The sequence below is a fragment of the Acomys russatus genome, chromosome 22 (assembly GCF_903995435.1).
Source record: "Acomys russatus chromosome 22, mAcoRus1.1, whole genome shotgun sequence".
NCBI lineage: Eukaryota > Metazoa > Chordata > Mammalia > Rodentia > Muridae > Acomys > Acomys russatus.
In genome coordinates, this window is record NC_067158.1 from 55,966,488 (window position 1) to 55,984,517 (window position 18,030).

Here is an 18,030-nt window from a genome sequence, read left to right on the forward strand (position 1 = left end):
AAAAGGAACCCCATGGCGTCTTTGAGGTTCCTTGTCTCACAATGTCATGTCAGAGCTTTAAAACATGTCTGTCAATTTAAACGTATATATATATATATATATATATATATATATATATATATATATATATATATATGTATGTGTATATATATATATATATATATTTTTTTTTCCTCTTTTACCCTACAGGTCCTTTGTGTATATTATCACGACTTGTAGTTTAATGTTCTCATGGGTCCTGATTGCGGGAATGAGTGGGTTTCTCATGTGCCTGTATCTGTCTCTTGGGCTCTTTTGCTTTTGTTCGTTTTGTCTTATTTCGATGTTTTAGTTTTTATTTTAGCATATTATATTTATTATTATTGTTATTATTATTATTATTATTATTATTATTATTATTATTATTATTATTATTATCATCCTGTAGAAGCCTGTTTGTTTTCTAGTGAGAGACAGAAAAGGGGCAGATCCAAATAGGAAAGGCAGTGAGAAGAAAGTGGGAAGAACAGAGGGAGAGGGAAAAGTAATCAGGGTCCATTATGGGAGAAACATTCTGTGTTCAATAAAAGGAGAAAAAGAAATTGAAGCCAGCCACCCCTCTCCCATTACCATTTGGTCAAGGCCACCATCAGTGTCCTCCCCCACCCCCATTGATGGGGCAGCATTCCCACTGGCCACTCTGTTTCTATGCTGCCTTTCTGAGACTGATGTCCATCTAGAACTCAGAGACTGTGCCCATGAAATACTCAGGTCCCACCCTGTGTTGTCCCACCCTGTGGAGTCCCATCCTGTATCCCACCCTGTGGTATCCCACCCTGTGGTATCCCACCCTGTGGTGTCCCACCCTGTGGAGTCCCACCCTGTTGAGTCCCATCCTATGGAGTCCCATCCTGTGGAGTCCCATCCTGTGGTGTCCCATCCCATGGTGTCCCATCCTCTTTTGTCCCACCCTGTGTTGTCCCACCCTGTGTTGTCCCATCCTGTGTTGTCCCATCCTGTGGAGTCCCATCCTGTATCTCACCCTGTGGAGTCCCACCCTGTGGAGTCCCATCCTGTGGTGTCCCATCCTGTGTTTTAAAGTTATATATAAAAAAAGTGTTTCAAGTTAATAAATACAAGTGTTTAAAGGTCTGAAAAAATGTTTAATATTTAAGGGTCTAAAAAAATGTTTAAATGTTGATAAGTGCAAGTTGCAGATTTAAAGTACGATCAATGGTTATAATAAACTGGTAAAGTACTGGCTGCTTATAAATCAGTCCCAAGATCAAGAGTTTAATTTTCTTTTGTTGTAATCTAAATATAAATTTAAGGGTGCTTCTCATCATGCTAAAAATGAGTCTGTCCAATCTATATATCAAGTCTTCTAGACTAAAAAATTGTTCATGCTTGTACTGGGTCTCAAAGATATGAGTCTGCTACTACTGTCATTGACAATTATAAAATTAATATACTTTTTATAAGCTTCAAAAAAAAAAAAAAAAAAAAGGTCATAAAAACTAGATCCACCTGCCACACAGATCAAATAAACTCCAGATAAATAAAATAAAAACTTTCCCTGGTCTTAAAATTCTTCTGCTTCCCCACTTACTAAAAAATTTTAATCCTATTCCAAATTTATGTTTGTCTCAACAGATTTTTACCTGACTAACAAACTCCATCCAGAGATCACCTATAAATTACAACCTGCTGAGATCTAGACCTACAAGAAGCTGATGTAAACCAGTCCCACAGAGATGACTGCTCCTTGTCTCTTCAACTAGATCAGCTAAACAGATACTCTTAATAAGTGCCCCAGTGGCCCTTAAATAGCTTTTCAGCCTTTCTAGGTCCTAATAACAGCGCCCCTAATGTCAACAACAACAACAAAAAGCTACAAAAAAGTGACTCCGCCCAGTTTCCCACTTTATAGGCTGAAATGCTAAGTCAAGGACAACTCTCTGACATAAGAGACAAACTTGAGCCTTTAGTTCTGTTTCTCCAAGTCATGCTTGTACCCCTTATACGATAGACTTTATGTTATGTTCGTTCAATTGTTCTCCTTGACTGATTACTCTAATGTCTACTGTCTTTTGGTCCCTACATTCTATGGTGCAAAATATAAAAGACTCTCAGATCATATAAACAATCTCTAGACCTGCTTCAAGATTAAAGCAGTTACAAGAAGAAGGGGGGAATGAAGGAACCAGCCCCCTTAAGGACCCCCATTAAGGCCAAAGCATGTACATTTCTAGGGGGTCCAGCTTGAACCAAGGACAGACAGATATCAGATCACTGTGTGTGTGTGGCAGGGACAGGAAAAACCTTGAAGAGTCCAACCTGACTCAAGGTGTCAGTCTGTGCTCAGAGTCCAGCTGGACTCAAGGACAAGCAGCTGTGTTTAAAATTTCTACTACCCCTCCCCAACTAAAAAAGTTCCTAAACGCCCCTGTGACTGCTTCAACCAATCTTTCTCATAGGTCAGCTTGCCCCTCCACCCATTATCCAACCACCAAACGCCAAGACTTGTAACTCCCTGCTTGCAGCTTTTCTGACCAAATGCCAACCAATCACAGACTGTAAAACTCATTTCTTTGTCTAAAACCTATAAAAGGCCTGTGCCTCTGTTTCTTGGGGTCTGCAGCTTAAAAGAGCTGGACAGACCCCATCGCGACGGCTCAATACATTCCTATTCCTATGCATTTGCACCGACAATGGGCTCCGTCTCTTAGTGGGGACTCCAGGGATAGACTAGAGATCTCTCTAGAGGTCTCAGTCTTACATCCCACCCTGTGTTGTCCCACCCTGTGTTGTCCCATCCTGTATCTTTCCTGTGTACTAAGAGTAGCAAACCCAGAGGTTTTTCAGGGCCTGGCACCCCCAGTCTGTCTAGATTGTCTGTGCTTACCCCGCCCATTGCTTTCTCTCGGTGACAGGTGACACCTGCTGCCTGGTCACCTATAGCAGACCCCTTCTTTCCTGAGTCTTTCCTCAGATGTTTTCTTCTGCATGAGCTCTTCCTGACTTCCCTCTGTGCAATGCCCTATCACTTCCCATTTGGTGCGCGCGCACACGTGTGTGTGTGTGTGTGTGTGTGTGTGTGTGTGTACATGCGTATGGAGGCCAGAGACCAAATATAAATTCCATTCCTTCAGTGCTACCTACCTTCTCTCACTGGCTTGGCGCTCACCCAGTAGGCCAGGCTGGCTGGCCTTTGAGTCTATGTTTGCCTACCTGTTGCTGGGATTACAAGCACATACCATCACAGCTCGCTGTTTTACATGGGTTCTTGTGGGGCATGCATCTCTGTAGCCCTTAACAGTTTTTTAAAGAATAGCAACCATTGCTCTCTAAAACGCTCTGCAATTTCCTAGCTCCATTTGTCTGCTTCCCTGACCTCAGCTCATATGACAGATATTTGTTTGTTTTCTTCTGTGCCCAATGGATTCTTGCTCTTGATTGGAACCTATTATTAGAGACCTGCTGCCATTGGCTGGGGTGGACAACGCCTCTCTGCCATTTTCTGAGAATAGTCATGGCTCAATAGCTTTACATTTTTAAATGTCACTTTTGTAAGAAAAATGTGTGGAACCAGAAATCATTATGTTAAGCAAAATAAGCCAGACTCAGAAAAGTAAATACTATATAGTTTTTCTTTTCTATGTAGAAACCTTGCTGAGAGAGGAGTGGGGGGGTGATAGAAGAGAGGGGTAGGTAGGTAGGGAGAGAGGCAGGGAGGAAGGGGGAAGAGGTAGGGAGAGAGAGAGAGAGAGAGAGAGAGAGAGAGAGAGAGAGAGAGAGAGAGAGAGAGAGAGAGATATTAGGTCATGAGAAGGGAAGAAGAGAAGTCATCTTGGCAAAGGGGGAAACAGAGGAACAGACCTTTGTGATAAGAAAGCACAAAGGGCACACTGTCTGGGGAAAGGAGGGAAACTGCACAGACAGGGCAGGAGGCACAAGATGGCGATGGGACAGCTGAGGACAGCATGCAGTTATGAGAAGCCATAATGAAACCCATTACTTGTATGCTAACCTAAACAATAATTAAAAGAAAATCAATCAATAAAGTCTGTATTCATTACATGGACTTTGTGATGGCTGTTCTTGGCTGTCAGCATCACTACATCTGGAACCTGCGAGAAATTTCTTAATTAAGTAATTTGAAGTGTGAAGACCCGGTTTTAATAGGGATCCTCGGAGGTGGGCAGGTCCGCTTCAGTCTGGGCCACACTGTCTTCTGGCAGCCTACATAAAGGACATGTGAATAGGAAGCATGCTCGCCCTTCGCCTGCCTGTTCTCACCTTCGCTAGCAAGTCCACTGCTGCTGTGGCCTTAGAGCCTAGTCCTCCAGGATTCTGGCACAGACTGAAGAGCAGCTGAGACATCCAGCCTTGTGAACTGAACAGCTGTGGATTCCCATTGGTAGACAGACAGCCGCTGTTGGACTAGCTGGACCGCAGCCCGTAAGCCATTCTGATAAATTTTCTCTATTTATCTATATCTGTGTATCTAGAGGAACAGAACTTGTAGAATGAATATATAAGATATACAGAATGAATATATACATTATATATTAATTCTACAAGCTCTGCTCCTCTAGAGAATCCCAACACAGCTTTACTATACATTTATGGTAAAGTTTTTATATCCTGAGGGTAATTTCAGCCGACTGCTATAACTTCTAAATGGATTATCAGCTCAATGGACTTGAGAGGAAGGGTACCTAACAATGACCTACTAAGATGGGGCTCCATGCTACGTATAACATGCATGTTCAGCTTCAAGGGGTTTTGTATGTAATATGCATGATCAGTATATAGAAGGGAATCCATCCATGTTTACAAGCCTGGAAAATATTATTCCTCCTTTTCCATATTATTAGCAGCACAGGTTTTGAACACCAAGTACTTACTTCTTTGTCAGACTTGTATTACAAATCACATTGTATTTCCCCCTTTCTTAAATTTTATGTGCTGAAGCCTTGCTCTCCCAGTGTGCCTACAATATGGATATGGGGCCTTTAAAGGAAGCAACGAAAATTAAAGGAAGCAGTGGCCTGCTGTGGCCTTAGTACTCATGCATTTCCCCAAACTTCAGAGATCTGCTTTTCGAAAATGTGAGAAATAGATTTCTGTTGTTTAAGCCATCTAGTCTTGGATGCTGTGCTATAGCAGCCTGGGAGTGCTAACACAAATACTCTTAAAAAAAAGGAGGGGGGACTGACCGTAGGATGAAAGCAAACTGACAGCCATATATTAGAAACAGCTTCGGGCCACAGCAAATAGAGCTGGCACGTGAACATCGCCCCAACTTCTAGACTTTCAAAGATAACTGCGGAAACATTACACACACCTGCCACTTCTGGATGGAATGTTCAGACAGCAAGGTACAAGGTCTGAGAGTGCATGTGTGGCTGGACGGGCTGCGCTGGCTGCGCATAAAACCACTGCAACTCTAAAGGGGGCGTTGGGGCCACAAGTAAACAGCTAGGTGACCCCAATCACATTACACACTTAGAGTCTTGAAGTACCAAATCTTAAAATATCTTGCAATGGATGAGGAGAGGCTGGCTCCTCTCGCATTCTGTCTGACCCCGACTACAGCAGCGATCTCAGCTCTCGCGTTCCAGAAGAATTCACACTGGGGGGAAACAGGTATGGCAAGCGAGGTGTCAAGGTTTATTTCAGCAGGTGCGAAGGCAGAAGTGGGACCTAAGTGCCTTCCTTCCCCAGCAGGGAGGGTCGGCTGAGGCGCAGAGGTGCAGGGATGCCACTCGTCCCTAGACTTAGAGCTATCTTGGTTTACAGTTTCTCCTCCTCATGGCATCTGAGTTAAGTTCCCAGTGCTGTGATAAACACTGTAGCCTACGGCAAGTTGGGGAGGAAAAGACCATTTTACCTCTCTTCGGCACCACAGTTCATCACCTAAAAAGCCAGGGCAGGGCTCAAGGCAGGAACTGCAGCAGAAGTTTCATATGTGTGTGTGTATGTGTGTGTGTGTGCGTGCGTACATGTGTGTGTGTGTGCGCGCACATGTGTGGTGTGGTGTGTGTGTGTGTGTGTGTGTGTGTGTGTGTGTGTGTAAAACGTTGCTTACATGTTTGTTCTCCCTGGCTTCCTAGGCCAGCTTTCTCCCATCACTTAGGCCCACGGGCCCCAGGTGGCAGAACCTCCAGTTGGCTAGGGCCTCTCACATCAACCACTCATCAAGAATATGCCCCGTAGATTTGTCTATAGGCAATCTGAGACAACGAATTCGTTTTCTCAACCAAGGACCGTCTTTCCAGATAACTCTAGCTTGTGTCAAACTGACACGAACAGCACTTGGGACAGCCTGAGATAACCTCCTACCTGGAATAGGAAAGTATTTTCATATACGCTATCCTTCCCCACAATCCAGTCTGTTAGAATGAAGTGCATTAACTGTAAGGATGTGTATAAGGTTGAGATGTTCCCTAGGGGAAAGGACAATGGTGCCATGCTCCCGCTCCAGGCTGGACAGCGGGGCTTCCTGCAAAGGGGACAGGATCCTCTGAGGCTGGATTTGCTGTTTTTCCTACAGCCTTGTCCTCCCTCTTAGATCTGTTCAGATTAACTATCCATGCTCAAATGAAAGCCCTTGTCCTCAGTGTCCCCAGCCTCACAATTTTTATTTCATGTACGTATGTATACAATGTCCTGCCTGCATGTACAACTACACACCAGAAGAGGGCACCAGATCTCATTATAGATGGCTGTGAGCCACCATGTCACCATGTGGTTGCTGGGAATTGAACTCAGGACCTTTGGAAGAGCAGCCAGTGCTCTTAACCTCTAAGCCATCTCTCCAGCCCCCTCACAATTTTTTTTTTCTTTAAAAACACACCTCTAGTCAGGCAGCGGTGGTGGCGCAGCACTTGGGAGGCAGAGGCAGGTAGATCCCTGTGAGTTCGAGGCCAGCTTGGGCTACAAAGTGAGTCCAGGACAGCCAAGGCTACACAGAGAAATCCTGTCTCAAAAAACAAAACAAAACAAAAACAAAAACAAAATCAAAACAAAAAAACAAAAACCCAAACCAAACAAAAACATATCTCTAATTCATCTTATTAAGACACATTGGCCTGTTAGAAGGTATCAGGATTTAACATTTGAGCAGGGGTGAATTACCTATATTGATGGCAGTCTCCTGCTTGTCCCCAGTAAGAATCCATATCTTGATGTCAGCCTTCATTAGAGTTTCTATGGTTTCAGGCACTTGGTCTTGTAATTTATCCTCAATGGCTGTAGCTCCAAGTAGCTGTAGATTCTGGGGGAAAAAAAGTATTGAAAATTTGAAAGGGAGAATTACTTTATTGGGTCAGGAAAAAATCTGAAATATGTTTTTTCTTTTCAATCAGAGACAAAGGTAATTTATGGGCTTGGGCATAAATTCCAACCATCTTGCTATTTTCCTTCTCAAGGATTCTTGATTTTAATCCAATCATTTTGGCTGAGAACGAGGATCTAATTTGTAAAATAAAAACAAACCTAAAATATCTCTGTTTGTCTGTCTCTGTCTCTGTCTCTCTGTGTCTCTGTCTTTGTGTCTCTGACTCTTTCTCCCCTCCACTCTCCATTACACACACACACACACACACACACACACACACACACACACACACACGGACACACACACGGACACACATACACCACACACACACACACACGGACACACACACACACACACACGGACACACACACACCACACACACACACACACACGGACACACACACACACACCACACACACACACACACACCACACACACACACACACACTAGAAAGCTAAAAAGGAGTAAGTGGCTGCTAGAAACAAATCATGGGAAAAACAATTAAACGTCAGGAAATACACACACAACAGAACTAAAACTGACAACGACAAGGGAACAGTTAACCGAGTGATAGCCATGAGTCTCTGAGAAAACACAGTTTGAGTGTTTTCCACATGGTTCTAGGTTTGAGTGCTGGAAGGTAGGATCGTCACAGGGCTCTAGTGTGGCGGTACCTTTCACGTGAAACTGAGCACAATTAGTAGAGGCAAAGGCTTAGGGAAGCTGCCAAGTTTAGTTCTGGAATGCCACAATACAGTAAAAAGTCAAGTGAAGTCAGTCACATGAGCTTTTGGTTTTCTCAGTGAAGATATGCCATGCTTATGGTACAGTAAAGCCCAGCCAGTGTGGGATATAATCAAGAGTATTTCAAGTAAAAATACGTTATTGCTAAACAAAGTAGTTGGTCACCTGAACCTTCAGGAACCAAAATTTTTTTTGCCAGTGAAGCATCTTGCGTTGATGCTGACGACTCCTGACCGGGCAGCAGAGGAGGCCCGTCCCCCGCCAGTTAAAATACCAGAATCTGTCCCACAGTTGACTGTTCATGAACTGTTTTCTGTGCAGTGCGCAATGCTGTCTGACAGTCTTTTATTCACAGCTGAATGCTCCCAAAGTTGGACCAAATCACCCCAAACCTTGCCACCGCCTTTCCAGCAAGCTCTGGATCACATCCCAACACTTTCCACAGTGTCCTCCTCAGAGATAGAGCCCGCTGCAAGAACGCGTGTTTTTTCTTTTTTTCCCCTTGACTACTTAAGTTTTATCATGTGACTATAGAAATCCATCCACAGCCTCTGGTTCTTCTGCTATGCCTGGCGCAAATGCAGTTACTCCCTTCTGGGGAGCCCTGAGTCCCCGAGAGTGATCTATCTGTGAGGGCTGGAATCACCCTTTCCCGAGGTCCTTTAATGTATTGCTATTTTCACTTCATTTTATGAGGCACAATGATGGCACCTAGGATGGGGAATCGTTTCCAAAAGCTTTGCAATTTACCCAGATCCATCCGAGAATCACTATCTCCTGTACTGACAGCCTTTGCAGACAGCTTTTTCTTAAGTAGTAAGACTTAAGAGTTGAGCTTGCATCTTGATTTGTGGGCTGCACTGTGAATGTTGTGCTGGCAGGCATGCACACATCAATCTTCTTGTGTTTGTACGACTGTTAAAATCATTCGGTGACCAGGTGCATTGTCAATGAGCAATAATATTTTGAAAATGAATTTTTTCCCTAAGCTATATGTCTCAGTAATGGGCATCAAATGTTCACCGTGTCATGCTATAAACAGATATGTTACCCAGGCTTTGTTGTTCATATACAGAATACAGGCGGAGAAGATTCACTATAGTGTAACCCTTAAGGCCCTCAGACTTCCGGAGTGGCAAAGGAGCACTGGTTTACGTTAGTCTCCACCTGCATTTACCCCAAGTTATCCCTCTGAACTCAGGCATTGATTTTTTTTTTCCTCTAGCTATAGGTGGTTTAGGTGGCTTCTTTTTCTAATTAGAAGCTCCTTTGATCTTCACTGAAAATCTACTTGCTAATCCAGACATTTTCAGCGATTTCTGGATATCTTGCTGTAGCCGTGGCATCAGCGCTTGCTGGTTGACCTTGAACATCCAGGTATGGAGCTGGGCCTTCAGCTGAGCGCTAGAGCCAAGCTGTTGGCTTTGAACTCTTCTTTGCAGCTTCCTCATCTCGATTTGTGTTCACAGAATTGAAGAGGTTAAGAGCTCGCTTGGGGCCAGGGGTGGAGCAAGAATTCTACCCCGAACCTCCAATGCCAAGAGCTTGCTTTGAATTAGGTTTTGGCTTGTACGAATGCTTTAGCAGGTTTGACCCTCGAACAGACCACTAAGGAGGTCTCCACATCAGCGTTGGGACACTGTTTTCCTTTCGTATCATTCGTGTGTTCATTGGAATAGGACTTTAATGTCCTTTAAGACTGATAGTCAAAAAAGACAAACCTTTGGCCTTTCTTGGCTTTGGACATGTCTCCCGTGCTTAGCTTAATGATCTCCAGCTTTTGATTTAAAATGAGAGACACTCAACTTTCCCCTTTGCTTCACTACTTGGAAACAACAGTCGGGTGAATCTACTTTCAATATTGCAGCTCGGAGAACAAGTTCCATGTGGAGGGAGGGAGACGGAGGGATGGCTGGCTGATGGAGCCATGAGCACGCACACTTACTAAGCTTATGGTGTTTCCAAAACAATTAGAGGAGCAAAGGTTACTGCATACAGATTCCCATAACAGATGCAATAACCAAGGTAAGACTGATTAGTCAAGACAAACATCTCAAGAATTGCCAAGACTTAACACTAAGACAGGAAGGCAGCACACAGTACATATATATGCTGTTTATGCCTGTACGAGCTGGGGGTGCTTCTAGCTGTAATAGAAAACGCTTAACCAGGATGTAGGGGAAGGTTTGGTTTTCCTCACATAAGAAGGCCTGAGGTAGGTAGCGGCTGGGAACTACCCACCACAACCACATCTCCACAGTCAGCCTCCTAATATCGCAGAGACGTTGTCCTGGGCACAACTAAAATGGCTGTTCAGAAAGTGAGAGCAAGAAGTCAATACCAAGTACGTCTGTTTCTTATTTGGAAAGCAGAGCTATTTCTACAAGCCCTCAACATATTTCCAAACAAGGCCAACTGGCCAGGCTATGTTGTAGGGCTGCCCCTAATTATGTATTTAGGCTTCCCAGCCTCTCATGGTGGATCTGTCTAAACAAAGGGATGGGCAGGAGTGAGCGCTGACTTAGCCTCAAACAGCCTTTTCCACAAGGGACATGGAGAGGGCCGAGTATATGAAAGGTGTCTGCACAGTGTGTCTACACATATAGCCCCACCTTGTCCCTTGTCCCTTGTCTAGTGACACCTGACTTACATAACGAAGCCAGATTCAAAAGTTACTGCTGCTTTTAGCTTTCTGCTCCGAATTCTGCTAACCCATTACAAGTTCTTCATTGCCATACAGATTGAGCACTTATAATAGAAAAATCTGAAATAAAAAAATGGTAAAAACTCTGTATGCGTTCGAGTACCAACATGATGCCTCAAGTGGGAAAATTTGTACATGACCTCGGGAGGCAGGTGGCAGACAAAATGACGTGGATAATCACAACACGAAACTACCTTCAGGTGTGTGGGGTGAGGGGAAAAACGGATCCCATGATTAGATTTTGGTCTCACTCCCAAAGAATCTCATCAAGTAAACAAAGTCCCAAATCTGGGGTGGGGGAGGGGCAATGCAAAAGAAAACAACAAAACTCTGAAACACTTCTGGTCCTGAGCACGTGAGGCCAAGGACATTCAACCTGTGTTGAGATCAGGTGTTTGAATGCGGGACTCCGGTGGGTTTGCTAAAATGCAGCACCGTATGATTTATCTTTGCGTCCCAATGGCACTGAGAGAGCACTTAAGTGACAAATAAGACAAAGCCTGAATCCAAATGTCCCAAAATATCGCTGACATCGAGACCACTTTCTTCTCAGTAGGTTCTGAGTCCCTCGGAAAGTTATCAGACACACCTGGCGCACAACACTTAGCATAAGAAACAGAAAACGGAAAGGCGCGTCTTCTTTTAAAAGACAACGGTATTGTTTTATTATCCCTAATAGGGAGCAGACATGAAATCTATCATAAACTGATGAGTAATTACCACCAAATTCAAGGGGAGGAGACAGAAAGGCTCAGTGTCAGCAAAGCAGCGCCTCTGCTGCTGTGTCCCAACACGCGCATGGGGACTCCATCAGCTGTTTGTTTGTTTGTTTGTTTGTAGAGACAGGGTTTCTCTGTGTAATAGCCCGGCTGTCCCAGACTCACTCTGTAGACAATGCTGGCCTCGAACTCACAGAGATCTGCCTGTCTTTGCCTCCCAAGTGCAGGGCTTAAAGGCATGCACCTGGCTAACTCCATCAGTTCTTGTATCTGCTTTAGAGAATTTGCAGCTACACCATTGTGGCTCACATCCCCTTGAGGTTATAGACTGAGCTGTGCTCAAATCTTTATGTTCTATGGGAGACCTGATTCTGAGGGAGGCTCTTTTAATGTCAATGGAGATTGTTCAGAAACAAACCCACGACGAAAGTGTCTAAACTAGAAAAAGTTTGCCTTTTGTAATGTGCGTCGCAAAACACTGGGGCAACTAGCTATTTAGTGTGAGTCAAGATACAAACACAGCCATGCGAATTATATAAGCACACATATTTTTTCGTATAGTTCCCAGCTCTACTCCTGGGAGGGGGTGGGTGGCGGAGCGGGGAATGAGCGCAGAACGTATAGAGGTACACATTACCACACACACAGCTGTAAAAGTGAAATGACTTCACCGGAGAGATCATGTTGAAATCATCTTTGAAAGGAGGAAAGAGTCGTCTGGTTTTATACAGGCAAAGGAAAACATTTTCAACCCAAGCAAAAATAGTACAAAGAACCAAAGCTGTAGGACTAGCCCAGCACACTGAGAAGGCAATGAGCAGGGCAGCACAGAGTGTGTCAGTGGCTGTCGTCACAGTGGTTTCCACAGGGCCCTGCACAGTTCTGAGCACTCAGCAAAATTGCAGTGGTCCGAGCCTGTGTACGGACGAAGGAACACTGCGCCCCAGAGGCTGTGTGCTGCCCTTTATCCGAAGAGCCCTTGAGAATGGCAGTCACCACCCTTAGAGCAGGGCTCTGCAGACCTCTTTCCCTTTCCTCTGGGGTCATTTGTTGTGAGATTAGGATCTTGAGTGATAGGCTTCTTCACTTTTGGAAATTAATATCTTTAGTTACACAGCTGTCATTAGAGAGAGAAAAAAAAAGATGTGAACTCTGCGTGCTTTCCCTGATCACACCACTGAAATGTTCGGGCAGTAATCAATTTCATCCCAAATATGTATTACCTTACACAGATGGCCATTAATGGCCACTGTGGGAATTACATATTCAGAACGTGTTGAAACACCAGGAAATTCCCATGGTATCTATGGAATTAAAAAAAAAAAATCCTAAATGCTAATTTTACTTTCAAAATGTCACCGTGTCAAAGTTACAATGATTTCAGGTTGGTGACTCCTTGGCATAATATGCATTTGGTTATCAAAGAAAAATCATGAAATAATATTTACTTACCTACAAAAGCACTCAATAATCTTATTTTATTAGAGGTTTCTGAAGTGTGCTATCTTTTTTAAAAGGGGATATAAAGGTAAAATTTCTATTCCAGCAAATATAAAAATTTTCATACAGAATATTTAAAAACTTAAAGTATATTTCCAGTATCCATATTAAGATGGATATAGAAACTGTTTTTCCTGTCAATGCATGTATACTTTACTTAGTAAAAGGCTTTCAAAGTGACCTGTATTTTCATATTACCAAGTTGGCTATCAGTGCTTAGATTGTGATTTATTTATTTATTTTTAAACGAGGAAAACAGAATAACCACACTCGTGTCAGTTCACCCTTTGGAATGCAACACAGTCTGTTTGGCAGTGGTTTCTCTAAAGATGCAATACTGACATGCAGTATTCTTCCCTGGGAGTAAATAAAAACACCACCTAGCAAGACACAGTAACACCGACGTCAGTGTAAAGTATGACCATGGCTAGGAAGGTGAGGCTAAAGACACACCCGCCATTTCCTAAGCAGAAAGAAGGTTCCAGACATATTTGTGATCTGAGTTATAGCTTCAGGGACGTCAAAGGGAGGAACAGCTGAGCTATGACTGTAGATGCTAAGTGGGAAGAAATCTGGTCCAAACATCAGCTCTTTAAACATTTGTCTCTGACACGAAGCCTTTAGTAGCACTCTGCTCATAAGAATGCTTTCCGGCCCCAGTTCTGAGCCATCCTGATAGGGTGACTGATTCTTCCTTTCTACACGCAAGTCCCAGGTTTACACTCAGGGATTAGCTGCTTTGTACAGGCAAAGAGCTCAGAGCAGGACATTGGAGCTACAGCTGTTAGCTCCTTCCAGCATGGAAACTATAATTTACCAGGCACACCAGGCATGTTGCTTCATGCCTGTAATCTCAGCACTCAGGACACTGAGGTGAATTTGAGACTGAGTGAGGCTAATGTAGTGCGTTTGAGAGTGAGATCCTATCTCAAAAAGGAAAAAAAAAAAGTATCACCGGAAACTCTAGGATCTCTTAAACTCTGCCTGCCTTGCTCTCAAGTCAGGATACCCAACCTTAGCAGAGCAGGCATTAGAATCCTTAGGATATCAGTGACTCACCATGGAGCTCCACATAGAGAATTTCTTATTGGCCAGAGTTCATGGGAGGCCTGGGAAGGTGGAGCTCCCCAGCTCCCTATAGTGTTGCTGGTCTGGGGGCCTCACTATGAGAACTACTGGTCTGGAGCGCGATTGCCTACCTGCTTTTCTTTTAACACATGATAAATATTCCAGGCTTGGAGGATCACATTTCCCTGCAGCAACTGAACTCTAAGATTATGACATGAAAAACAGCTGAGGACAGTATGTGAACAAATGGAGGCAGCCATGCGCCAATAGAAACAGGCAGAGGGTGGATGTGGCCATTGCGCTGGCATTAGCAGACCTGTGAATGTCACAGGCTTGTAGTTGGCCTATCTCTGCCTCCTGGCTCCTTCGGTAAGTACTCTGGCTGTTCCCTTGTTTAACATCTGCCTTTCTCCTTGGCCTGGCTTCTGGCGTTTCCTTCTCAGGTCTTTCTCCCACTCCCTGCAGTCCTAACCTTCAGAAAGAAGCTGCTTAACTGTAATACAGAGTTACCATGAGAGACGCATTGCTTTACATTATATGAATGCTATGATTGGGGCCGAGGAGACAGCTTTGTTGATAAAGTGCTTGCTGAGCAAGCGTAAGGATTCATGTGAAATAATAAACACACACACACAAAGAGTTGGGGAGAAGGTATGTGTTTCTAATCCCAGTGCTGGGGAGGCAGAGACAGGACGATCCCTGGGGCTTGTTGGCCGCCTGGCCAGCCACTCTAGCCTGATTAGGGGGCTCCAGGCCAGTGCAAGATCATGTGAGAAAAATACATCCAAGGCTGACCTCTGCCCACCATATACAGATATCCTTGAGCGAGCACGCATGTACATACGCGCCCATGCACGCATGCACCCACGCACACATGCATATTTTTAGGGCTTTGTATTTGTAAATGATTGTAAATGACTTGATGGAAAGAAAATTATCCTCTTCATGTGGCTTTGTCAAAAGCAAAATAATAAAACAAACTCTGTTTGACATAAGCTAGAAGGGACTATTGTCCTAAACACTGAACTAAGATTTAGGAAAACAGGAGTGGCGAAGAGCAGCAAGGGGTGCTGAGTCCAGACAGGCCGCAAAGGCAAAGACAGGGCCACAGGGACATCCATCCTGTTAGAGGCTGGCATTTACTCAGTACAAAAACAATGGATGAGATGCAGCGTGGCAGGGCCAGGAACATGAGACCAGGAGCCTCAGGGAAGGAAGGTCGAAAGGCCTATGGATTATGGCAAGGGGTGTGTAGGGAGGAGTCCTCAGGATCAGATCTCATTCTAGAAAGTTCACCAGTGGCCAACTCGGGGTCGATGAGGAAGCGTGTGACCAGGGGCCACTTACCCGTTCTGTTCTTCAGTTTTAAACTGTAGTGACTACGGGATCTGGATGTTTCTGGAACCCTCGGAGCCAGCCGGGCTCTTCCGTGCTCTACATTGTGCAGAAACACTGGCCTCTGGGCCTTTTCTTCTCGCCAGGGAGGCATCTTTTAGCACACCACGCTGCAGTGTCATTTATAAAAGAACCCTTTCCCTTTTAGTTCAAACTGGGCTACGGTGTCAAAACTAAGGACACTAATTCACAGGGATGCTTGCTGGTGGCTTCTGGGGACACCATGCATTCTGGGGTTAATTCTTCCAAGGCCAAGGGGGAAAAATAGGCTTTGACTTGATGTTTCTTTTAACCACAGAAATCACATTTGAACTCATAAAGCCAAGGACTTGGCGCACAAGGCCAGAACCTCACACACACACCCAGCTGAAAAGGATCAGGCTTTGAGAAGTGATTTGGCTGTAGTTTGCAAAAACAACACATCTGTCTTATCTGAGTAGAAACCAGTGATGCCCAGCGTGGAAAGCCTACCACGGAGCTCTGGAAAGGGGGCCATCCTACTAAAAAACGGGAGCACACAATCAGAAATGGCAGGAAATAACAAGTACTCCAAGATCACAAATTGAAAGGAAATCATGAAAATCCTATGTCCATTTTTTTTTTTTTTTTGATAAAAAAAAGTATGCCACAAAGAGTATGGCCACCTCACTTACTAAGTGGAGATGCCCCGAGTAAGCCTGCTCCTATCCCAAATGCTGGTCTAATGATTATTCAACTGTATACTTGATTTTTCAGTCTCCATTTCTTTTTTTTTTTTTTTTTTTTTTTTTACATATTCTTGTTTTCTTCTATACTGAGCTGGCACTCTCACATGCAGCCTCTCAACATGACACTGCAATTAAGACAGAGAACTTTGTTTTCAGTCCCTATTCTGCCAACTATGATGGCTAAATCCTGTAGCAAGTAACTTAGGTTACCTGGGAATCTACTTTCACAACAGCAAGAAGCGAGTAAAGTGACTGATTTAATAGGATTCCTCCATGTTGGAATTAAGATAAACCACCCCAAACTTATTTATGTAGTATAGTAGGAAAAAAAATCTTGAGTATATTTTTAGCCTATATGCCACATCTCCAAATAATATACTTGTTCATAATATTAAAAAATTATATGCATTGCAAAGTACAAAAGTGATGAGATGAAAATTGGGGTTCCGACATTTCCTGAGCACCCCAGCAGACCATCTTATACGTTCCCTTTAGAGGTCCCTGAGCTAAGCACTCAGGGCAGTGTGGAGTTGGGGTGCAAGTGTCTGACTGGCATGGGTGAAGCCAGAATTTGATCCCTGACACTGAAGAAACAAAACAATACAAAACAAAAACCAGTCATGTGACATGTAGAGGACTTGATGTTTAGTCACTGCTTAGAAAGGGGCAGGTTTGACTTGCAGACGAGCTGAGCTGACAAGCTGTAGACGTTCTCAGGCAAAGAGTAAAACAGGAAACTACTGGAATTCTAAACCACAGTCACTAGTGCACCATATAAACTTTCACCCTAGAGTTCAGTCCAAGAGAAAGCGGCATCTGCAGCTACTAAGAATAGATGTGGCAGCTTTATCTGAGAAGACATTCCGCTGTGATCCAGAGGTCCCCGAGAACCTGGCAGCCGCCAGAGTTCAAGAACAGCCCTGTTTTCCATTAAGTTCAGTATTTCTCCAGGAAACCTCTAAGTCACTTCTTGTCACATGCCGCAAGGCCTTCAGACTCAGTCACATGAATGTTATGGTTGGTATATGCCACACCACATCAAGGCAATCTATAAACATCCTCAAAATGTCAACTATATATTTTGGGGGAAAATTAATGAAAATAAGATATTTAAAAAAAAAATAATGACTTCAATGTCCTACCTTAACACCTTGTCTCAGTGCCCAGGGCTCTAAATCCTGTTTAGAGTTATAGGTGTGTGTGTGTGTGTGTGTGTGTGTGTGTGTGTGTCTCAGTGTGCTGTTCCTACCCAATCACTAAAAGAAAAGCAGAGTTTTTTGTCCCCTCCATTGTTCTGCTTTAGAACCCGCCATACGTACATCAGAGACCACATACTTGTTGTTGAGTTTTTCCAACCATCTTTTGCTCATATTTATGCATAACTAATATGGAAAAACATTAAAAAATGAATGGATACACATTTCTAAAGAGCTGAATGACATAAAAATCACCTGCTCCTTTTCTAACACATTCCTAAATTGATCCTTAGTGGCGTCACCTTTGGTACCCAGGTCTCCAGTGCTTGGACAGCCATGAACAAAGTTAGAGCCAGGGGCAGGCTTTTGCCACAAAAGCACTTACAAGGCTCTGGTTTCTGAATAGTTTACTTAATTGAATAATTCATTTACTCATCAATTATTTACTGAGTGATTAAGACAGGCCAGACAGTCAGATACTGGGGGCAGGGTGATGAACGTGACAACGATGGCCACCACTTGCAGGAAGCTTCAGTCTACCGGATGATTTACATGAAACACAAAATGCAAAGTGGGGGCCAGACGCTACCAAAGTTACGGCCTTCCGACTTCATGCCCCAGCTCATAAAGAGTATTCTGGCACATAGTCAATTTTCAAAAATATTGACAGGC

At 43.8% G+C, this 18,030-nt stretch overlaps 1 protein-coding gene across 1 annotated transcript in view; it reads right to left on the reverse strand.

Annotated features, from left to right (window-relative positions):
- Positions 1-18,030, reverse strand: part of Atp8a1 (ATPase phospholipid transporting 8A1) — a 187,102-nt gene that overhangs the window by 75,668 nt on the left and 93,404 nt on the right. Inside the window, exon 23 of the mRNA XM_051165287.1 lies at positions 7,123-7,261. Coding sequence (XP_051021244.1) covers positions 7,123-7,261 — 139 coding nt within the window. The remainder of the gene's footprint in view (positions 1-7,122; positions 7,262-18,030) is intronic.